Source organism: Drosophila navojoa, chromosome 3, assembly GCF_054131105.1.
Source record: "Drosophila navojoa isolate 15081-1374.11 chromosome 3, UAZ_NAV_1.0, whole genome shotgun sequence".
Taxonomy (NCBI): Eukaryota; Metazoa; Arthropoda; class Insecta; order Diptera; family Drosophilidae; genus Drosophila; species Drosophila navojoa.
This window is the reverse complement of record NC_142891.1, coordinates 23,889,927-23,912,793: the sequence shown is the minus strand read 5'-3', so window position 1 is coordinate 23,912,793 and position 22,867 is coordinate 23,889,927. Positions and strand designations below refer to the sequence as shown.

General features: G+C 39.7%; 2 protein-coding genes across 2 annotated transcripts in view; both read left to right on the top strand.

Annotated features, from left to right (window-relative positions):
* Nucleotides 1-292: 292 nt before the first annotated feature.
* The window catches only part of LOC108649419 (uncharacterized), a 45,327-nt gene continuing 22,752 nt past the window's right edge, over nucleotides 293-22,867 (top strand). The window contains exon 1 of the mRNA XM_089257993.1: nucleotides 293-523. The gene's annotated coding sequence lies outside the window, so the exon portion shown is untranslated. The remainder of the gene's footprint in view (nucleotides 524-22,867) is intronic.
* On the top strand, nucleotides 16,488-19,818 carry LOC115563850 (nuclear cap-binding protein subunit 1). The gene is made up of 3 exons (XM_030387480.2): nucleotides 16,488-18,023; nucleotides 18,692-18,998; nucleotides 19,060-19,818. Exons 1-3 carry the CDS (start codon nucleotides 16,633-16,635, stop codon nucleotides 19,570-19,572), a joined length of 2,211 nt encoding a protein of 736 aa, XP_030243340.1. The 5' UTR covers nucleotides 16,488-16,632; the 3' UTR covers nucleotides 19,573-19,818.

Genomic DNA, 22,867 nt, shown 5'->3' with positions numbered 1-22,867 from the left:
ATTATCTTATTTTATCTTAATTATTCAATAAGCAATTATATTAATTACATATATTGAGAGCAACTACAGCGTCAAGTATTTCAGTTGTTGGTGTTTTCATACCTTGAGTATCTTTGCGATTGCACTCAACTCAATGGCATTCATTTGTCCGCTCTCAGCACAGTCGAATTCGAATTCGACTAAAAGCCACTCAAATGCTCTCACGCGCTCAGTGCGCATTCGATATCGACAACGCGGCGCTCTCAGTACTCACGCTCTCGCGGCAGCTGCTTTTCGAAATTCGACCACCAGCTGTTGAGCGTCAAATGACGCACGTTGGCGAAAAGTGCGCTGTGCACAAATTCAGTTAATATAAACTATAAAAACAGTTAGCAAATGAAAACAAATGTTTAATTGAGAAAATTAATGAAAAATAAGTTAATGATAACTGATAAACGAGTGATAAGTGATACAAAAGTGATAAGTGAAACCTCAAGGCATGATCGCCTCGCTTGAAAATATCCGATTTCTTTAGCACGTTAAGGTAAGTGAAACATAATATCAGCGTAGACAACACCCTAAGCCTTTGTGCTTACCAGTTACAATTTATACATATATCAATATAATATAAAAGGCATCCACTGCTTTGTATTTGTCCAAAGAGATTGCATTTGGTTTGTAAAAATTTGGACGCTTGTTGCGATTGCTGGCGTCTTCGAAAAACAACCCGCTCACAATCAGCTGATTTTCGTGGTGTGCTCTCATTTCGATACTTGCCGCTCAGAGAGTTTCTCTGGTCGTTGTGTGAGCGCGAAATGATATTCGAACTCGAATTTTGAGTCATTTCCTTTCTTATGAGCTGTTGAGTTTAACGGCCAGCCGTTGAGTGATAAAAATTATTTACTAATTTAAAATGATATTATAATAACTTAACAATATTTTAAAATTTAAGAGGTATATATTATATAAAAATAAAAATAAATATCTGATGCAATATGGGAAAACATAGTAAATCAAATGTATTTTTAAAATCAAATTTATAAAATTATAATTCAATCTTTTATATTAATATACAATATTTTTCTCTTGAAGAAATTTTGTATGTTGATTAACTTTAGCCAATTGCAAATATTACCGATATGTTCAATTGTACCACAATAATGTGCTTCACCACTTTAACAAGCAGCAACATAAAAAAACTCGTTTTGCCGTTTTTGTTTTCTTTTTCAATTTGTTCATTGCTTCCCTCTTCGTTAGGGCGGAGCAGCGTTTGTGTGTATTTAGATGTGTTCGACTCTTCCACCATTCGCTGCTCAACGCTCAACTACCTCGCTCGCTCGCTCAAACGCGCGCAACATCCATTCATCCGCCTGTCAATCAATCACCTGTCAACTTGGCCACGCTCACTGGTCCACACAAGCACACACAGACAAAATCACTGCTTGTGTAGCGCGCAGAGCAATGGCAGCTCGAAATTCGAATATGAGCAACCATCGCTAAAAACTCATTCGTATTGGATGGAGTGTTTTCGCTTGCTCTTCTTTCGAATAATTGAGTGGCTTTTTGGTACGCTGTATGTAGACAATTAGTGAGAGGGTTGTATAAGTATTTAAAGAAATTTAAATATAATATATAAATAAAGTTTTTAATTAAATTTATTTAGCATATGTATGTATAAATACATATATAATAATATGCGTAATGTGTAAATAATAATTTGTAAATTAAAATAGAGTCAAATAAAGGTTCTACTTACATATATTATTAAATAAATTTACATTTCATGACAGCTTTAGAGTTTTTCATGCTATTTAAAGCTATTTCAATATTGAGCTCTTGAAAATCAAAATATATATGTATGTCCATATATTTATGGATATGCCATCATAACAAACGATAAAAATGAATGGGAAATGGGATTTGAATTTGTTCATATGAAGGACATTTTACCGTTAGGCCCAAATCTCATTTGAGCAATTTTGCAATTTTAATCAGCTTTATCTTTATGTGAATGGCACGGGGATTGGGTGGGCATGACGACAGCATCCCATACCAGATGGTTGTTGTTGCTGCTGCTGTTGCTGTCATAAATCTATCAAGTTTAATGGCCGCCTCAGCGCTGCACATAATTTTATGTATTTTATGCTGCAAATGGTAGCCGAAATGCGCACAAATCAGCAGCATCAACCCTCGATGTGGGCAGCCAACCCAAACCACCCGCACAGCAGCTCAATCTAACCACCCACCCACACACACACACACACACACACAGAGTCGAGCTGAGCGAGGCGCACGAATTTCACGCACATCTCAGAAGACTCACAAATTTCATAAAGTGGCAATTCAATCAATCAATTCTGACAGCAGCCACCCCAAAGCTTAAGGGGGGGCGGCTTGGGCCGTCGAGTGCACCCTGGACGTGGGTTAAGCGTCTAGCTTGGCCATTTTACCGTTATGCTCACGTACACAATCACACAACTCAGCTGAAAAAAGGGGGGCTGGGTGTGGGGGAAAGTTGGCAGCTGCAGAAACAAAGCAAAATTATGCATAAATTTTCTTGACCCTCAAACCGAGGCGAAAAGGCAAGTTTTGTCTTCGGGCGCTGCTTCATTCCGTCATTCCGTCAGTCAGTCAGTCAGCAATTTGGCAGTTTAAATATTTTTTAATTGCCCTTTGTGGCACTCGACCTGCAAGTAGAAGAGGAGGAGAGGAGGAAGAAGCAGCAGCAGCAGCAGCAGATACCCATTAACCTGGCCAAGCAACCCAAGCAGCAAAACAAAAACAACAATAAAATTGCCAGCCCTCCCTTTGCCCTTGCTTTTGCGTTGGTTATCGCAGTTTTTGCTTTGCTGTTATTATCCTTATTTATTTGTGTTTCGCTTCTGTTTCATTGCGCCTTTTCAGCAGGAGGGTTTATTCAATAAATTCCCAAAACAGAAAAAAAACAAAGAAAAGCGAAAACATTTAGACAAAGGCGCTGAAATAGAAATAGACGTAGAAGGGGTTTTTGGAATAGGTTTGCCCTTGCCCGGCTGAAAGGGGCCATCAATTGCGTTAGTTGGCGGGCTATTGGAGATTGTAGTAACGGTATTGAAACTACATGTTTCATAAAGATATACAACAGATGGAATTACCAGGCGTTTCACGGCTAAAAGGGTATTTACATCATATATAAAATATCTATATACATATGTATATCAATTTTTATAATATATAATTTAATTTTTCTATAGGTGAGTCTGGTATATTATTATCTATTAAGTACAAATTTATATATATCATTAATATACACATATTTGTATCACATATATTTCATAGACATTTCTAAAGTTGTTTTCTCCCGATTTTTTCTTATGATTGAACGTTTTGAAACTTTATGACAGACAGGAAAAGTTTGTTAAAATTTGCTAAACGCCGCTTGAACAGAAAATCAATAGTTTTAAGCCCCCGAATGGGCATTCGCAGTGGCTGAGCCCGGGGCAGGTGTAGCTGACGTAGGAGTAGGAGCTGCTGTCGGTGCAGGGACACGAACATTTTCCAATTTCCATAGCACAGCTATCCAATTTGCTAGCCCAAACGGAGGCTTATTAAAATAGATTGTTCGAATTAAGCTGCAAAGTAAATGAACGCAAGAAACGAGTTGAGTGGGCGGTGGGCGGTGGGTGGGTGGTACTGGAGATGGAGGATAGGGGAATCGGGATTGAGGATGGGTAGTTGAGGCAATTACGAAATGATTGAATGGTAATTTCAGCAGAAAAGTTTGCGCCGCCCTTTTGTGTTGCGCGGGGGCGGATGGGGCGCGGTTGGAGGCGCACAGTTTTTGCCAGGCATAAATTCCCATTATTTATGGGGCCGTAACTGTTTGTGATATTTTATTTCGCGCAAGGATAGCAAGGATAATTTGCGCCCAGTGCGCTCACCAACTTAACAAAGAAAAAGCTTCGTGAATGTTTGGAATTAATTGCCCAATCCGCTCGCCAGGATTACCCCCCAACCATCCCTCTGCTCCTTGCTCTGGCCAAATGTTCGGAAATGGAAATCACAAACAGGAAAAAATTGTTTTAATTAATAAATTGAATGTGTGCGAAAATTGAAAGGATTTTTGCCGCTTGGCAGAGGCACCTCATTTGCCACAAGCCAGAGTTGTTGCTCTCATTATTGTAGTCGTTGTTGTTGTTGTTGTTGTTGTTTGTATTGTTGAAGCATTCATCTTGGGCTCTCATTTGCAGGCGACGCTCATTTTGTATGCAAATGATTTATGCCAAAAAGTGCTTGGCAGCGAGCGAAACTGGATTAGATTGTGCCAGTCGAGCCGAGCGAGCGAGCGAGCAAGTCATTCCCCATGCAAAAGTCCCAAGTCCAACCAGCAAACCGAACACCTCCAGGAGCCACTCCCGATACCCGGCAAAATACTGTAAATGAGCGGCCAATGCCAGAAACTTTGGACTCCCCTACGATATTTGCCAGGACTCGCGAGTGTCTAGGCGCAGGACATGGGGCACGAGGCGGGGGGCGGGACGAGGATTGTGTACGGCCTTTGTGAAGCTTTTTAAAATATTTACTTAACATCCTATTATCCCTGCAACGCAATGAGACGCGGACAGCGGACGAGCGAGCGACCCTCGCTTGTATCAACACAAAAACGATAAACTTGCCAGAGACCAGCGGCAGCGCGAGCGAAAAAAAGAGAGAAAATGCTAAGGACGAAGGACACGTCTTGTCTGTCACACCAAAATGTCACCGCGGGGTGAAATACTGGCAGGACAAAAATGCAAACAACAACAAATAAAAAGACAACAGCAACAACAAGAACAAGAAACGAAAAAAAAGACGGCATAAAAGCAACTCGACTCGCAATATATCCTGCAATTCTCGAATACCTACAGCTAGCGCAACAATGTTAATCATATAATGAATACATAGAGATACAAGCATATAAATATTTAAAAAAATAGAAAATGAATACATATTTTATATATTTTCAATAAATAACTAAATAAATAATTAAATCTAAGCAGCTGCAAACACACTCAGCCATTAAGAGCCGCCTTCACAGGGTATCCAAACAGCACAAAAAGAATCGAGCAAAAATCTCCAAAACAAAATGTGAAACAAAAGCGCGTGCTAGCTCGAGCTGCGTAAGTGTTGAGTGCAAGCGGGACAACAATAGAGCGAGAGAGTGAGAGCAAGTGGGTCGCAAAGAGCGTAGGCTGGTGGGAGAGGGACACGCGCTCCCAGCGCAAACAAACGGAACAAGCGACGCGCAAAGAGTGCGCGAGCAGGACTACAGCCTGAGTGAGTGAGTGAGCGTGAGTGAGTGAGTGAGTGAGCGTGAGCGTGAGTGAGATAGCGAGCGAGAGGGCAAATATGCCAAGCGTGTGAGTGATTTATGGCGCTGCGAGTGACGAGGACGAACCAGAATTCTTCAGGATAATGCCGACATAACGAGATTGTTTTATGTACACATTTTCTCCTTGTTACTGTTGTTGTTGTTGTTGTTGTTGCTGCTGCTGCTGCTGCTCGGCTCTGTGTCGGGGTTAGGATGGCGCAGGGCTGGAAACCGCTGTGTGTACATATAATGACACTTTTCGCTGCAAATGGGGGCGAGATATGCGGGCACACAAACACAGTCACACACACACACACATACACACAGGGACATGGAATGGGAGTTGTAGTGTGAATTTGTATCGGTTATCTGCTTATGCATGTAATATCCGTCTGTCTGTGTCTGTGTGTGGGTGTGTCAGTTTATGTGTATGTGTATTTGTGTTTGTATGTGTGTGTGTGTGTGTGTGTATTTGCGTCTGTGCTTATGCCCAGAGGACCTTCAATCAAAGCCGTAATCCTTATTCAGTGCGTTAATGAGCTTCACATTAATTTGTCACACAAAATGGCGCACCTGGCATTTCCGTTCGCTCTCTCTCTCTCTCTCTCGCACTAGTCCCTCTCTTTCTCTATGTTGGCTTTGGAATGACATTCGTTGAAGGTCCTTGAAATGATTTGCTTTGTTTAAGAGCTTGATAGAGCCAACCAGTGACAGTCCGATTTAACTTTGTGTGAAGGACTTACTAAAATACTTAATTCTAGATTAAACTCTATGAGAAAGTATTAATTGTAAATATCTGAGATTAAATAAAAGTTGTATATTGAAAGTGTGGGCAGATCAAGTAAAGAAATAGTCTTATTAATAAATTTATAAATAATAATAAATAAAATTATAAGACTATAGACCCATATATTCATATCTTTATGTAAACTTTTTGTAAAAAAAAAAAAAAACAGTTTACTATATTATCAAATTGATAAGTTTTAGACAAAACCAAAAAAGGTTTTTACAAACATCAAGCTATGTAAATATTCCTAGGCCCAAACTCCATGTAGTAATCATGATGTAATCCGAATGGGACCTTTGCCATTTAATTGAAAATTTCATTTGCTAAGTGCAGAGTTTACGATTGCCCTTTGCAATTATAAGGAATAGCAAAGAAGAGGGAGGTAGCGAGGGCCGAAAGATTCATGAGACTCCTTTGTGCTGGAGCCGGGTCCTGAGTGTGTGATATATTTATTCTTCATAATTTCTAATTCCGGCTAAAAATAATTCTAAACATTAAGTAGAAATTATTTGAAAAACTTTCTCCGAAAAATTTACAACTAAACGGCTCAACAAAGCCCAGCGCCAGAGAGCCAGCCCCAGACCCCGCCCGCTTCTGGGGTGGCAACAACATCCCATCCAGACTGACGTCGATACAAACAAATTCTCATTAATGGCGCACAAAGTCTGCAGTCGGGAGTTGCCCGGAATGGTACCCAAAGCGATTTTGCGAGCATGTAAATGAGTCCGCGCTTGGGTTATGGCTGGGTGGCTGGGCTGGGTCGGGGGTGGCTGGAGGTCGGGGGTGGGGGGCTGGGCTCTGCCAGTGGCACAAAATATGATTTTGACAGAAAACAACAAAACAAAATCCATAATTCAGGATAAAACATAATTCCACACAGCAGCAGCAGCAGCAACAGCAGCAGCCCACACAGATGCACAAGAAAAAGGAGCAGCCAGGACGAGAGAGAAAAAAAAAACAGAAAAAGAGAAAACAACATGACTAACGGTACAACGGTTGGCAAATGAGCGAGCGGGAAGCAGTTACAGTTATTTATTAAATCCCTTTACGCATTTTCATAATAATTTCACAAAATATTTTAAACGAGTGCGCAAAGGCGCAGCCCGAAGGACGAAGGACGACAGCGACGCGACGCCTGCCATCGTGTGATTCATGTCAGAGCACCACCACCCCAAGCATTCGCCCCTCCATTCCCCCGGACTGTCTGCCCATATGAAAAAGTGTGTGTGTATGTGAGTGAGTCTGTGTGTGTGTGTGTGTTTGATTAAACATTTTCTGCAAACAAAACTCATCATAAACAGGACAACGCGCATGAATTTAATCCCTTTTGGCACCAAAATCATATTTTTCCAGCGAAACCTCGAAAATAAACAATAAACAACAAAAAATATAAGATATAGTACACGAAATGAAACAAATTAAAATAATGTTTGTAGCATTGGGTATAACTGACTTGGGAATACTCTGCTAAGCTGAGAGTTGAGTAGAAAAATAATCTATAATTCACCGATAATGTAACGAAATGTACTTTAAATTATATTTATCATATATAATTATTGATTTCAATATTTTTCCATATTTTATAATCATATTTTATTTTAAATTATATTGAAAAAATATAATGTCTAAATTTTAAATGAATAAAATAAATATCTAAAATTATTTCACATTATTATACAACATATAAATTAAGTTTATATATATATAAATAAGATTTCGTATTACAATTAGCTAAGCTCGATAATCAAATAATATCCATACATTCGATATGTGGATATCGAATAGCTTATTCAATCAAGTGTATTGCAAGATAGAGAAGAAGTACAGAGAGAGGGATAGAGTGAGAGAGCAGTACCCTGAGAGCGCTAAGAAGGTGGAGTGAAAATGAAAATGACAGCACGAAAAATAATTCTAATCTCCTCATGAATATTCCTTTTACATTTTCATTTTGCAAAGAGCGCCAGCCAGCGTAAAGCATCAACAAAAAAGGACAACAGACGCGATGAGGCATAGAGCCAGAGGGGTTGGGGCTCGCACTGGGGCTGGTGGGGATGCTTAAGCGTAAGCTAAAGAAATACGACGGCGTCATGGAGGCAGGCCGTCAGCCCATTCGGCTAAGTACTACAATGGAACTTTGGCAAATGGCTAAAGCGAAGCGCCGCCCCCCTTCCAGCCGCTGCCCCCCTAGATGCAGACCAGTTTTTTCGTTATTTTATTTTATTCTCGGCTCGGCCGTCGCTTTGTCCTGATGGGCACTAGTCGTTCAAGTGTTGCCGCGTCGCCAGGCTCGTCCTCGTCGTCAACGTGGCTTCGGCTGCCACTGCCACTGCCACTGCCGTCGAAATTATAAACTTGGCTGCTAAAGAAGGTTAAGTGATAAATTAACGCCGCTGCCCGCTTCGTAGCCCCGTTGGCCCATTGGCCGGCGCTTGAATTGGAATTGGAATCGGAGCTGGGCTCCGGGTGGAGCGGAGCGGAGTGGAGAGCAAAATGTGAATGCTTTATGCACGACTGGACCTTTTAGTTTATTGTTATTTTAAAGCAGCAGCAAGGCGCTCATTTGACCATTCGAATAATTACGAAATGTCCGGAACGCTGTCCGCCTGGCCAGCCCTGGAGCCTTGATAGACCCGCTGGCCAATGGAGCTGAATACTCTGACATCTTCGTCTCTCTTTTGGGGGATTAGCAACAGCTCTGACCACACTTTTCTTCACTCCTGCTCTCTGGACATTATTCATGGATTAGCGAGCACCGTTAGACGCCTACTCTGCTCATAAGGCCATAAATATGCCGGAAAGAGAGTCTCTTTTGTATTTTAAATGAACATTTCGCATTTTTTCAGACTGTACGAGGCGTGTTGGAAATGTATGGGAAAATTTTCGATTTTCTTAGATTTGTTATTTACTTTGATTTTTTATTTATTTATTTCTTATATTGAAATGTTTTTGTAATGCCTGAATTAATTGTGATCTTCCTGCTAAAAAGGAACAGAATATTAATTAATTTAATTATAATATATATGATTAATTAGGTTGTCGAGACTATCACATTAGTAAGTAAAAGATATAACAAGGAGTTATGGTACATCAAACAAATCGAATATATGTGTATAATCTTGAGAAATTCAATAGACTTCATATTGTAATTTATTTATTATTATTTTTTTTGTTTCTTAAGAATAGCTTAAAAACATTGCCTTGTATAGTTGTAAGATTATGTAATAATATATTATTTATAATAAATAATAATAATGATAATAATAAATTTAAAATATTATTTCTTTTCCGCAAATTCTAAAATTAGTCAAGGCATCTGCTTTGATTGTGAAACAAAACTTAAGTAAAATAAATATTATGTATAACATTTAAAAATCTCAATTTATTAACTTGTATCTTTAACTTGAGATTTTAATTTTTGCTTAAAATCGCTTTTTAATGCGCTAGCTAAGACCTATGCTAATGTTGTTTGAACATATATTTAGCAACTTTTTATGGCCCGGGCGCTCAGTGAGGCAACTCACTTAAGCTGCAGTCTATCATGCACGTAATGAGGCCGCTCCACTAGCTTAATCATCTCGGCAGCCATTTAGGTATTTCCTGCGGCATTATTAGACAATCTTCAGTCATGTTGCCAATTGAGAGCGTGGAGCGTGTACAGTTTCAGCCACGCCTGCCACATCATCATATGCTGCTGCTGCTGCTTCGGCTGCTGCTACAGGACGAGAGCGACGGCTTTTGCGAATGTGAATGTGAATGCGAGGATGCGCCAGCCTAATCTGATGATTTATAGAAATTTTGGGTCGCCATATAGTCGCATTAATTACGCCTCATAATAAGTGATTTATGCGAGCTCAGCTCTGCTGGGTTCTGTGCGCTGTGCGCTGGATGCTGGATGCTGCTGCAAACTCATGAGAGTGAAGCCAGCACTCTCGCTCAGCCACATCCTGCGCCTTGATAACAACTGATTGCTGTACATACTCCACTCTGCTGTGCTATGCCTGCGGCCAGAAAATCACATTAACACAAATGCTATAATTATGCTTTTTATGATGGCATCCAGTCAGTGTCAGTGTCAGAGTCAGAGTCACTCGACAGTCGACAGTCGGCAGTTGCCAGTTGAGAGTGTAAAGAAGAGAGTAAACGCCGGACATGCGCCTGATAATGTGACACTTTTTATGCCCATACCCTAAAAAGAGGGTCATCGATTTTCGATGACCAATTGGTCAAACGAAAAGCATATACAATTTATATATTTTATGTAATATTATTGAAAATAAAAATAAAACAGATAAATAAATTTATTTTGTCTAGCTACTTATGCTCGTACATTTAACACATTTTATGTATGAATGCTGATCACATATCACTGATCTATTCTAGACATTGATTCGTTCTGCATAGTAAAAATATTGAAATTCGATCATATATAGTTTCTTTTTCTTATATCATATCAATATTATTAATAATATATGTATGTAATACTTATTTGTAAATTGTAGTTTGTCTTTTTTCTCTGAATCTTTTTATACCCTATATTCTTATTATTTTTGTATGGACAATTGTATTGGATTCCAAACAGGATGATCGTGAACAAATATGTTGTTAGTTTCCAGAAAGAAAATATTGAACAGAACTATATATAGCGACTATGTAAACTATGAATGAACAGAAATATATTTAGCGACTATACAAACTGAGCTAATATATATCAATATCAATAAATCTGAGTTCAATCTATATTTTTGATTTATTAATTTATAGGGTATTAAATCTCCGTCATGTAGGTGCTTCCTTTTTCTCTCATTGTTAACAGGCTGCCGACAAAGCAGGCACTCCCTGAGTCGTAGCATCTGCAACTCGCCTTATCAGTGCACAGACACACACACTTACACACTTACACACACACACACACACACATGCGTAACCAGGGTGTGTTTCATGAATATGTGTACAAAATTTTATGCATTTTTAATTCCCTTTTTATGGTGCGCAGAGCGTCAATCACAAGTATTTATAGTTGCCTGAAAATGCCAACTTGACTGATTTATTGGCCATGCAGCAGCCTTCACATTAAGGCCAACTGCTTGTGGTCCTGATTTATGTTAGATTGACAATTGCGAATCAAGCTAAATGTGGCCAGGGCATTCGCATATGCCAATACAATGTTTGCTCTTTGGGTGCTATAAAAATGTTGAGGATTTTAATTAACTGAAATAATGCGTGCCCAAGGGAGGTGGGGGCGTGGCATTAAATATACTTGCCATAAAAAGGGTCATTAAAACGATATGTGTTCAAGTTTTTATGCGCTTAGAGTTGCTTGCAAAAGCGTGAATGAACTGAATGAAAGTGAATAGAGTGAATAATAAATGAATAAAGTCTTAGCAGAGCAGATCATATTTTAAAAAAATAATAAAGCCTCAGGCTAAAATCTTTGCATATCTAAGGCCAGCTTGCTGTAAACTACTAGAAAGAATATATTAAAAAGAAAGTATATGCCTATTAAGCGTAACACTCGTATTACCCATACATTTACACTCATTGCTTTAATGTAAAAATAATCAATTTGATGAGCAGAGCGAGAGAAGAGAGAAAAAGAACTGAGATAAACAGAGGCAGTTGCAATTACTGGGTTGTTCAGCCCACAGAGTTTGTGATTTTAGAGCCCATATTCTTGTGCTGTGGGTGGAGGTAATAAGTCCGTGTTAAGTGCACACTTAACGATCCTCGAGCGTGTGTCGTGACTCAAAGCTGTCCGGCATTTGGTTGGAGCGCTTCCGTTTGGGGCGCATGCGTGACGCGTGGGATCCCCAAGGCAGCCAGATCGTAAATATCACAATTTGTTGCTGAAGCTGCGCTTTGTTTTAAGTTGCCAAATGCCATAAATTTTTATCATCAACGCAGCCAAGTGGGCGTCAGCCAGGCTAATTGACTGTACACTTAAACCATATACATATATACATACATATGTATATGTGCATAGTTCAAATGTTAAGGATAGCTTGTTCACTTCACACCTTCAAGCTGGAATTTATTTGCCGGAGGGTCGCATGAAAAGTTCTAATTAAATAAACACCGAATGCCATTGAGGCTGCTCCGTCGTGTCCTAAGGTTTAACGAGCCCATAAAATTACAAATTTTACGAGCTCAGCCATCATTTGACAATAAACAAGCGTCTGGGGCCAGGTGAGCAGGCGTGACAGATTTGTCGTACCGCCAGATTGCAGTTGCACCTCATTGTTGACCCGACTTGTCAGATGTCAAAACTGTTGACGGTCATAAATGAATCAGCGGCAAATGAGAGAGCGTGAGCGAGAGGGAGAGAGAGAGAGAGAGAGAGAGAGCTAGAGCGAGTGGCAGCATCCAGCATCCAAGTGGAGGCTATCATCAAAGTGGCTTTTATTGTTCTTTAATTGTCGAACTGTGTTCCTTCATACGCGTCCATAAAACTTAATTTTATGTGAGAGCATAAAGCCATTGTGCCATTGCAATGAACCAGAGAGTGAGAGAGAGAGACGGACTGTGAGAGAGAGAGGCGGGGAGACTTGCGGCCAAACCATTTCGTATGGTCCAAGGGACCCGCTGTTTTTAGTGTGAAAATCACTTAAGCGCGTTTACCGAAATTTACGACTCTAATGACGACTACAAACATTTCCGTTTTACGATCTATCCGCTATGCAGTGAGGTACCGTTTAAATGATTTAAGACCATTAGAAATATGTTAAAAATTCTGTGGATAATGGCACCGCACGGACCATGAATATATTTACTCTATTCTAGTCGAATTTAACTGCTCAAAAACAGAATCTGTAATACTAACGAATAGTTATCTAAGAATAAGCAAGAGAATTCTTCAAGTTGTTTGATAATACTCAAGAAATACGCGATTATATTTTGATTTTATTTGAATGCACAGAAAGATAGAATCTGTAATGCTGAGAAAAAGTATTCTAAGAAATAGTAAAACTCATCTATTTATGGTGAACTATGGATAAATATGTGTATATATTTAGATTTCACTTGAGTCAAAAAAACATGAATATAGCTTAAGTCTATACAATGAAATCGTATCACTATAATATCAGCAACATATATATACACAATAGGCATATGTATATACTATATTATACTATTCTATATGCATAGATCTACACAGCCAATGCTCTTGGTTAAGCATATCTCGTTCTCTTCGATTGCCGACACAAATTTTGCATTTATTGGGAAATTAAATAGATTTCCGCTTGTCTCTTAAATATTGACTAGATGGGATATGAGAAAAAAAAAAAAGAAAAACTCATCATATTTATGATCAATAAGCGACAAGAGAGAAAGAATGAGCGAGAGAGAGAAAGAGAGGGAGAGGTAGTAAGAGAGAAGAGAGACAGGCAAAGGCAATCAGAACACTAAATCTGATGTACGCAGCTAATTGCGCATAGATTACCAGATGCATGAGCGATATTAAACGCCGCCCAATGCCAAATCGGCTGGCTGGATGGAGCTTGTGTTCTCTGGCTGGGGCCAAGCAACGACGATCGAACCGAACGACAGCTCAATGAGAAATTGCGACAGAGACAACTCTATTTGGCTGTATTGCCGGGCACTGCGAGGCCGGCAACGTTTGCTTATTTATTTCGAATTGACCCATTTGGTAATATTCATAATTTAAGTGCGCACGAAAGCCGCCGCAACAGCGCCAACAACAACAGCACTAACAACAACAGCAACAACAGCAACAACAACGACAACGACGACGATGATAACAACAACGACGTCGTCGCTGGCAAAGAGCCGCATAAATTCTCGCGCCCCACACTAAAGCTGGAAGCTTGGAGTTTGGAGCTAACTGAGATCAGGATCAGTTGGTGCGGCCGCCATTTGAGTTTATTTGCGATCGCTGCGCTGTCATAAGTTGCCGCCAAATTGTTGCATTGTACCTGCTGCGAGCGGAGCTGCCAGCCGGTCTCAGTCCAGTCTCTCAGCTTCAGCTTCAGCTTCAGCTTCGGCATCAGCTCCAGCTCTCGACTCAGCTTGTAACTCAGAAATCATTAAAAAGTGCGAGATACTTTATGAATTCGTCGTGGGCCGCGAACAGACAGAGCTGCGATCGCGCCTGGGACCTGTACCCGATGCCGGACTGCGACTGGAACTGGCGTGAAATATGCACATAAAATGTAACTGCGAAGATCCTCGCCTCGCCTCGCCTTGAATGCAAATGTAAATGCAAATGCAAAAGCAAATCCAAACGCGGCTCCACTCAATCCCACCCCAATCCGAGCCGGAGCTGAGTTATTGTTAACGATTTGCAGTTAATTTCTGTTCATAACTTCTCAGTTCGATTTCACGGCCGGACTCTTATTGACTTTATTTTGAATGCTAATGGCTCGATCAGTCCATCAGTGACATATTGTCAGTTGATCGCTTGCGAATTGCTCACAAATTGTTATTTTGTCGGCGAATTGCATGGGCTTTTCTTTTTGTTCTCTTTGAATCGAATTACAAAAAGAGCTTAAGCCAAATGTGGATTTAGACATGGATTTCAATTAAGCACAGTGTATTGTTATAGGCGGTGCAAATAAATGTCCTAGCTTACTAACTAAAATAGATTTGCTAATCTTGCAGTTGAGGCGTCAAAGATTCTTGCCTAGTTTGGCATATATTTTACGTAGTAGGCCAATGGGAATTAGAGAGGAGAGCACAACAGTTAACAATCGATACCTAACTATAAGGCTATCGATACTTAACTATTTCCACCTAGGAGATGAAGAAGCGTACACAGCCAATTTGAAAGGCAAAGCTATTAAAGCAATACGATTTAAATATTTCACAAATACAGGAATTTGCATGAGAAATTTGATATTTATAAATAAATGCATAATTCTTGGCAAAGTCTGTAATACAAATTGACTGTTTCGATATTTTTTATACTTATACTATATCAAACTGTTTATTGGCTATTTTATTTATTTGTTTATCTTTTACTATTACTATTATTATTAATTATTATTATTATTATTATATTTTAAGAGTATTTATATGTATATACAGCTACCCAATCCCAAGTCTAGCCATTCCTAAAACTCTTCCCTTCACTCGCAATCAAAAATTTATGAATGTTCTCGGGTCTCTGAGCAACTGCAGCAAATTAGCAATCCCAGCTCAGCCTTTGTCGATCATTTCCAATAAACAAAAAAAAATACAAAAATTATTTTCATCATTATGAAATGAATGCAATCGATTTGCATATTTTCTTTTACGACCTCGAGTAATTTACCAATGCAGAATTTATTATTATTTCATTTCTTGATTTCTCTCTCCATCAGCTGCAAGGCGGCTTTTGTGGCTGTTTTATTGTCGCAACTGTCCCTCTCTCTCTCTCTCTCTCTCTCACTCTGTCTGTCTCTCCCTCTCTTGGCAGTTGTCCGATCCATTGGCATTGCCAGTGACCATGTGTCATTTGCTGTGGCTGGGGCCATAATGATGCCAGACTCTTTGCCTGTTTACCTGGCCCGCTGGCCGGCGATCTGGCGGCAAAATATCTTGTGGCTGGATCAGTCATCAGCTTTATGTGGCATATAATTTTTTTATTTGGTTCGTTCATAAGAGCATCGTAAAATTTTTGATGACGTTCGTCAAATTGCAGTTGTCGTTCGTTGCCTTGCCTTGTCTTGTCTTGTCTTGGTTCTCGTTTGCTCACAGCTTCCGCAGCATCACAAACTCAATTTTATATGCACTTCTTACGCGCTCTCCCATAAAACTACATATTTTATGATATTTCGTTGTGAAGCTCGATCAGTTCACGAATTGACCTTATTTAAAATATATTTTTAAAGCTCAGTAGGTAAATTTAATTAACAATTATTACATATGATTGACTGCGAATTCGAAAATTTTATATAAAAGTATTCAATTGAAATTTTAATATAAATTTTCTTGAAAAAATAATTTAAAATTTATTAAAAAAAAAAAGATTATTATCAAAGAGTTTGTTCAATAATTGATATTCATTATTATTTAATAATATAAAAATAATATAAAGGTATACCATTGATATTTTAAAAGTAATATCTGTAAATTTTAAGAAAAAATAATATAATTAAAAATAAGTTTCTTTAAATAAGTAATTTTTATTAAAGAATATTTTATATAAATTAGTATTGAATATAAAAATATTAAATCAACATTGTAAAGCATTTTTAAAAATAATACCAATATCTGTAAAAATATTTTTTTTTAGAAAAAATAATAAAAATATTAAAATTTCTTTAAATTAATTATTATACATAATATAACGAGAAACAAAAATACTAAAAAAATATATAAAATATGTCATTATTAAATACTAAATTTAGTGTCATTAAATGCGAAAATTTGACAGAATCATAGAAGGCTTTGACATTCTTCTGTTGGCTTTAGAAAAGTTTTAGCAAATTGAAAGTTATTCGCTTGGCTCAGCTCGATGCGGCTAGTTCAGAGCTCTTAAAATTGTAATTTATAATTTGTTTCTGTAAATTAAATTGAGTTGATTAATTTTGTTGTGAAAATGAATTCGCGTCGACGTCATCGCGAGGACAGCCCGGAGGAGCCGGTGCCAACCAAGTGCCCAAGGCGCCCGGACCACAATGAGGTGATGGCCACCATTGAGAATCTGATGATAAAGCTGAGTGACTACAACATCGCCACGGTGCAGGGACGCATCGAGGACCTGAGCTACTATGTGACGGATACGCTTCACATCTACAAATGGGACATACTGCGGTCTCTGGTTGACTGCGTCGAAAAGTATCCGATGCAGAGCGGCGCCTATGCCACCTTTGTGGGGCTGGTCAATGTGCAGGACTACGAGTTTGGCAGCGAGTGCCTCAAGTGCGTGACGCAGCATCTGATGAAGGCGCTCTACGAGGGCGAGTGGCTGAAGGCGCAGAGCCTGGTGCTGCTGCTGGCCGACCTGGTCAATACGAATGTGTTGACCATTGGCTCGATGCTGCAGCTGCTCAACTCCTTTGTCGATGTCTGCGAGGAGGAGGATGCGTCCCAAAGGCGTCGCGATTTCTACGCCCACCTGGTGCTCGGTTCATTGCCGCTCATGGGACGCGAGCTGTATGAGAAGAAGGAGACTGCGCTGCAGACGCTGCTCAAGCGTCTCAAGCACTACATCAAGAAGCAGCGCAGCTCCGGGGAGAGTACGCGCTTGCTGCGTATCTTTAACAGCTGTGCCGATGTGCCTCAGCACGATTATCTGGAGCTGTTGTGGCTGCAGATCATGCGCCTGATGCACGACAAATGGATCGAGAAGGAGCTGCTGCGGCCCTATGCTGCCTTTGACAGCAAGCTGAGCACCGCCCTGCAGCATCATCTGCCACCATTTCAGCCGCCGTGCTACGAGGACGACTCGGCGGACTATCCGCATCCCTGGATAGTCTTTCGCCTCTTCGAGGTCACCGACTTTCCGCCGCACATGCGCATGCCGGACGAAATGGACATTGGACGGCACACCATTGAAGCGCACATCATGGAGACGGTGCGACTGCACCACCTGGAGCGCAAGATCTGCGCCGAACGCCTGCTGGCGTATTGCTTGGCCAAGCCCACGCTGCCCACGGAGCACTGCATCATCGAGGTGCTGCTGGGGCAGATGCTGCAGCTGCCCAGCTCCCCGCTGCTGACCATCAACTACGGCGCTCTCGTCATTGAGCTCTGCAAATTGGTGCCCGACAAGTTTCCACGCATTGTTGCCCAGGCCGCCGACATGCTCTACACGCAGCTGGAGTACATGAATCCGTCCAGCTTCGATCGCTTTGTCAATTGGTTCTCGCACCACTTGAGCAACTTTCGCTATCAATGGAACTGGCAGGATTGGGAGAACAGCATCGCCTTGCCCGAATTTCATCCCACCCGTCTGTTTGTACGCGAGCTCCTCAAGAAGTGTATGCGGTGGGTAGTATTGTAAAGTGCTCTATAAGACAGTGTGGTGTCGGCTATGCTCGACTGTGCTTTGAGCTTGTACTTGGAGTCTTTGAAAATCTGAAATCTAGTTGGGTTTGTGAGAGAGAGAGAGAGAGAAGTACAGAGATTGGGAGAAAGGGATTCAGGTTGTTGAATGTGTGTCGGAGAGAGAGAGTGAATATATGAGAGAGATAGTACTAGCTGCAGAGGGTCATAAATGGGGAGGGACAGAGGCAGAGAGCAAGATCTTTTAGGAATCCCTATTATCAGGCTTAACTTCTATGACATTACATTGTGATATATGCTAATGCCAAATATTCTATTCATTATTCATCACTTGGGATTTTAAAGTCTCTGCATAATATACTTAGCATCAGAACAACAATTTTAAAGTCTATTATAATATAGATAGCAAATTCTATAAATGGAGAGCAGTAAGTGTTAAAAAATCTAGTTTAAGCTTGCAATTCAAGTTGTCTCCAGCTTTAGTTGACTGAATCCATAAAATAGATCATAAATCTATTACAGATTGTAGATCTTAGATAAATATCAGAGTATACAAACCTGATATGTGTTTTACAAAAGTATACTAGCCTACACTCTCTTCAGAGTACCACCTTCTCGAACAAGTGATACGACTCCCGATTGTCCCACAGGCTCAGCTATCACCAGCACATTGTGCGATTGGTGCCGACTTCGTATGGGCCGCTGCTGCCTCCATCGCCGGATCCGAATTTCAAGTATATCGATGGGCTGCTGCCTGGAGCGAATTTGGCCAAGCATCTGCTGGAAGCAATACGCTCCAAGTGTGCGCCGGAGCTGGTGGGCGGCCTGATGGAGGCCACCACAGAGCTGAACGATGGGCTGAAGATCAATGTGCTGATGCAGACCCTTTTGCACTTGGGCTGCAAGTCCTTTACGCATATCTTTTCTCTGCTTGGCAAATTTCAGCCAGTGCTGAAGGTGAGTGTCTGTGAGCAGTTGCCCACCCAGCGGATATACCCACTCAAATGTTATCCAACAGGTGCTGGCCAACAGCGATGCCAATCAGCTGGCCATGATGCAGGCTTTGTTTGAGGTCTGGTCGAACAACGAGCACGTCAAGCTGGTGGTCACCGACAAATTGCTGAAAATGCATATTGTGAGCAACCACGCTGTGGTGGCCTGGGTGTTCGATTCCTCGCTCAAGTCGGAGCTGGTCAAAATGTATTTGTGGGAGCTGCTGAACCTCACCGTCAGATACACCAAATACCATATGCGTGAGGCCGAGGACAATCAGAGCATAGACTTGAATGCTCTGCTCCTGAAGATCGTGCAGACTTGTGTAAAGGATCTGATGGATCATCGCAAGTCGGAGCAGAGTTCGCAGGTTGATTACTGGTTCCAGTGGATCCAAGGACGCCTGCTGCAGCTGCTCTTCAATTATATCGAAGATGTGCGCAAAATCAGCAGCAAATTGCGTGAAATTGCTTTCGAAGCGGAGGAGGCCAAGAGTTTGTCCAGTATGATCAACGACTACCTAAACTATATACAATAGACTAGAGGACAATTGCTATGTATAATGTGTACATACATACATACATATATGTCACATAATCATATCATACATCATCATCTCATTCATACTATGTTCATTGAACATATCAATCTATCAAACAACTATGATGTATGCATATAACATATAAGATATATAACTTATGTGATACATAGGTATGTGTCTAAAATCGGTATTGAATACATATTCATAATCCATTCAGCAGGCATTAAAAGACATTACATTTCTAAACATCTTGCTAATACATTATTCATCAATTCCAAAGAATGATATATGTATACATAAGTGCATTATTCATACCAAAGATTCTGAATTATTATAATTATTGTAAACTCATATAATATAATTTGTATACAAACGCATATGTGAAGAATCTATATTAAATATATATCTATAATTTTAAAGAAATAATTTACAAATCTGCATATACATATGTATATCTCTGATCTATTTCAAATACATATATAAGGTAATCTAGGTGATAGCCTTTACTCCTTCTAGTCACATTCTTTGTCTGATATTTTCTTTATATTATATGCATATTTCTTTGTTTGATTTCGTCTCTCAAACCATTCCGAACTCCAGCCACCTGCCATACGCCCACAAGCCATTTATATGGAGCCGCTTGGGTCTGACATAAATGCCATGTTGTACAGTATGTCTATTTGTTGTTCAACTGACGCCGATGGGTTGGTTGCACAAACATGTCGAGTTAGAACCCGCTGCTCCATCTCTGTGTATGCATGTGTGTGTGTGTGTGTGTGTGTGTGTTATTTCGCGCTTGTGGTGCTAAATTGGGTGATAACTCCTTTTTAATGGTTAAGCTTTTGTTGTTGTAGCTGTTGCTGTTGCTACTGCTGCTGCTCTGGTCTAAGTTTTATTTTTATTTGCGCCGCTAAAACTCAATTTTCGAATCAAACAACCACGCGAGGATTTCTCTCCCTCTCCCGTTCGCATTGTCCCTGGAATTTGCCAGCCTGTCGCTTTGCTCTGTTTTTCCTGATGATATGGCCTCAACAATGTTGTGTGTTGTTCTTATTTTGTTGCTGCTACTACTGCTGTTCCTGCCGCTGTTTGCCATTGGTTTTATTGTTGTTGATGGGCGCCGTTGCCGTTGCTGTTGCTGTTGCTGTTGCTGTTGCTGCTCCCATTGCCTTTGGCCGTCGACGTTGTCACAAATGCAAATAATGGCACAATTGTGCTTGTGCAGCTCTTAACTGCTTTTATTATTTAATTCCTCAATATAAGTGCGCTGTATGATTGTCTATGTGCCACTAACAACACACACACACACACACATGCAGAGAGACACACTAATGTGTTACACACATTGTAATCATTCGCATACGGCAGTTTCTCCCATTTATGAAGCATTCCTCTCAATCTTTTATTGCTTTAATGCATTTACTAATGTTGAACAGAAAAAAAGAAAAGTATAAATTTATTGGTAAGGGGGTCGATTTAGGAATGGAGGTGAATTATAATAAATACACAAATATGTAGTTAAGGCAGATGCATGACAAAAGATGAATGATACGACACTCGACACTCATTTATAAAACTTGTGGATATATTGATCATAATTTGCTCGTTCATAATAACATCCCCATGAATGCCTCTGAAAGTGTGGACCAATTCCTTCAGTGAATATGAAAAAAACAAAACTTGGAACTTTTGTTAAGGCAGCTGCATGACAAAAGCTGAATGATACGACACTCAATGGAAGGTTCATTTATAAAACTTGTGGATATATTGATCATAATTTGCTCGTTCATAATAATATCCCCATGAATGCCTCTGAAACTGTGGGTCAACTCTTCCAGTGAATATGACAAAAACAAAACTTGAAACTTTAGTTAGGGCAGCTCCATGACAAAAGCTAAATGCTACAAGACTATGGATGGTAGAAATATTGATCGGAATTTGCTCGCTAAATAAAAGGCGTAGCGTTATGATTAAGAAACTGTTCTTATATGCTACAAATGCCACAAAAACAAAGCTTGAAACTTGAATTCGGGTAGCTAAATGACAAAAGCTGAATGCTATAAGACTCGATGAAAGGTACATCAAGACTATATCAATGCTAAAGACTGCATATCATGAAACTTGTTGATAAATTGTAAGACTTATTTGCAAACCCAATAAGTCTTACAATCTATCAACACATCAAGCCATCAGTTTATCAACCAATCAATTTCGATCAGTAATACTCGATTTCAATACCTATAAATCGATTTCGATAACTATTTATCGATTGCGAGCTCTATTGATTTCGGTAACTGTTTATTGATTTCAATATTCATTGACATCAATGGAACATATTGAAAATTTGATCATATTTACTTGAAACTTGGGTTAAGGCAGCTTCATGACAAAAGCTGAATGCTATGACACTCGACAGAAGGTGCATTAAAAGAACTTGTGGAAATATTGAGCATAATTTGCTCGTTCAGAAATAGCACCACATAGTCCTCAGAAACTGTGGGCCAACTCTTCTAGTGAACGTGACAAAATAAAACTTGAAACTTGAGTTAGGCCAGCTACATGACAGAAGCTGAATGCTACAAGACTCAGAGTAAGGTACAGCAATGCCAAATGCTTGTGGCGAAATGTATTCTCATTACTCACGAAATAGAACACAATCATATGATTCACAGAATGAATGAATGCTCTTAATGTAGGTCAGCTAGCGAATTTATAGCAGAAGCTAAATGCGTTGAGCCTGCATGACAGAAGCTGCATGAAATGACACTCGACGGATTGTATATATGTAAGCTTTGTGTACATTTACATTTCTCTAATCATATGTTTGTGAGTTTTACATGCATATGTGGGCCACATATCGATAAACACAAATAAATTATCCGGGAGATCAGCTGATAAATAAGAAGATGAAAAAGAGAGATTTGTGATACAAGTGAAGTTAATGAGCTTAATAATCAATTAATCAATATTAAACTACTTTAAAAATAATTAGATTAATCTTAAGTTAAAAAAAAATAATTATAATAATTAATAATTGAAGTTCAATGGAATGCATAGGAGCATAAACATTTAATTGTTGATTCGCTTATTTTAGATGAATCAAATTGTGTCGTTGCTCCAAGGGAGTACCAACGTATTATATATATATTAAACTTTCAGATCATGATTATAACAGTGAAATGCATGCATCTGCCAAAGCACAAGTGTCTAGTGGTGAGGGGATGGAGGTGAATTATAAAAAAACCCGAAATTCTATTAAGTACTTATAAATCATTTAATTTTAGCGACTCTT

Bases quoted from the DNA above. Each gene is read 5' to 3' on its own strand.
- LOC115563850 (XM_030387480.2), top strand. From the start codon at position 16,633: ATGAATTCGCGTCGACGTCATCGCGAGGACAGCCCGGAGGAGCCGGTG. The intron at 18,024-18,691 runs GTGGGTAGTATT...ATTGTCCCACAG, and splicing joins CTCCTCAAGAAGTGTATGCG to GCTCAGCTATCACCAGCACA. The intron at 18,999-19,059 runs GTGAGTGTCTGT...GTTATCCAACAG, and splicing joins AATTTCAGCCAGTGCTGAAG to GTGCTGGCCAACAGCGATGC.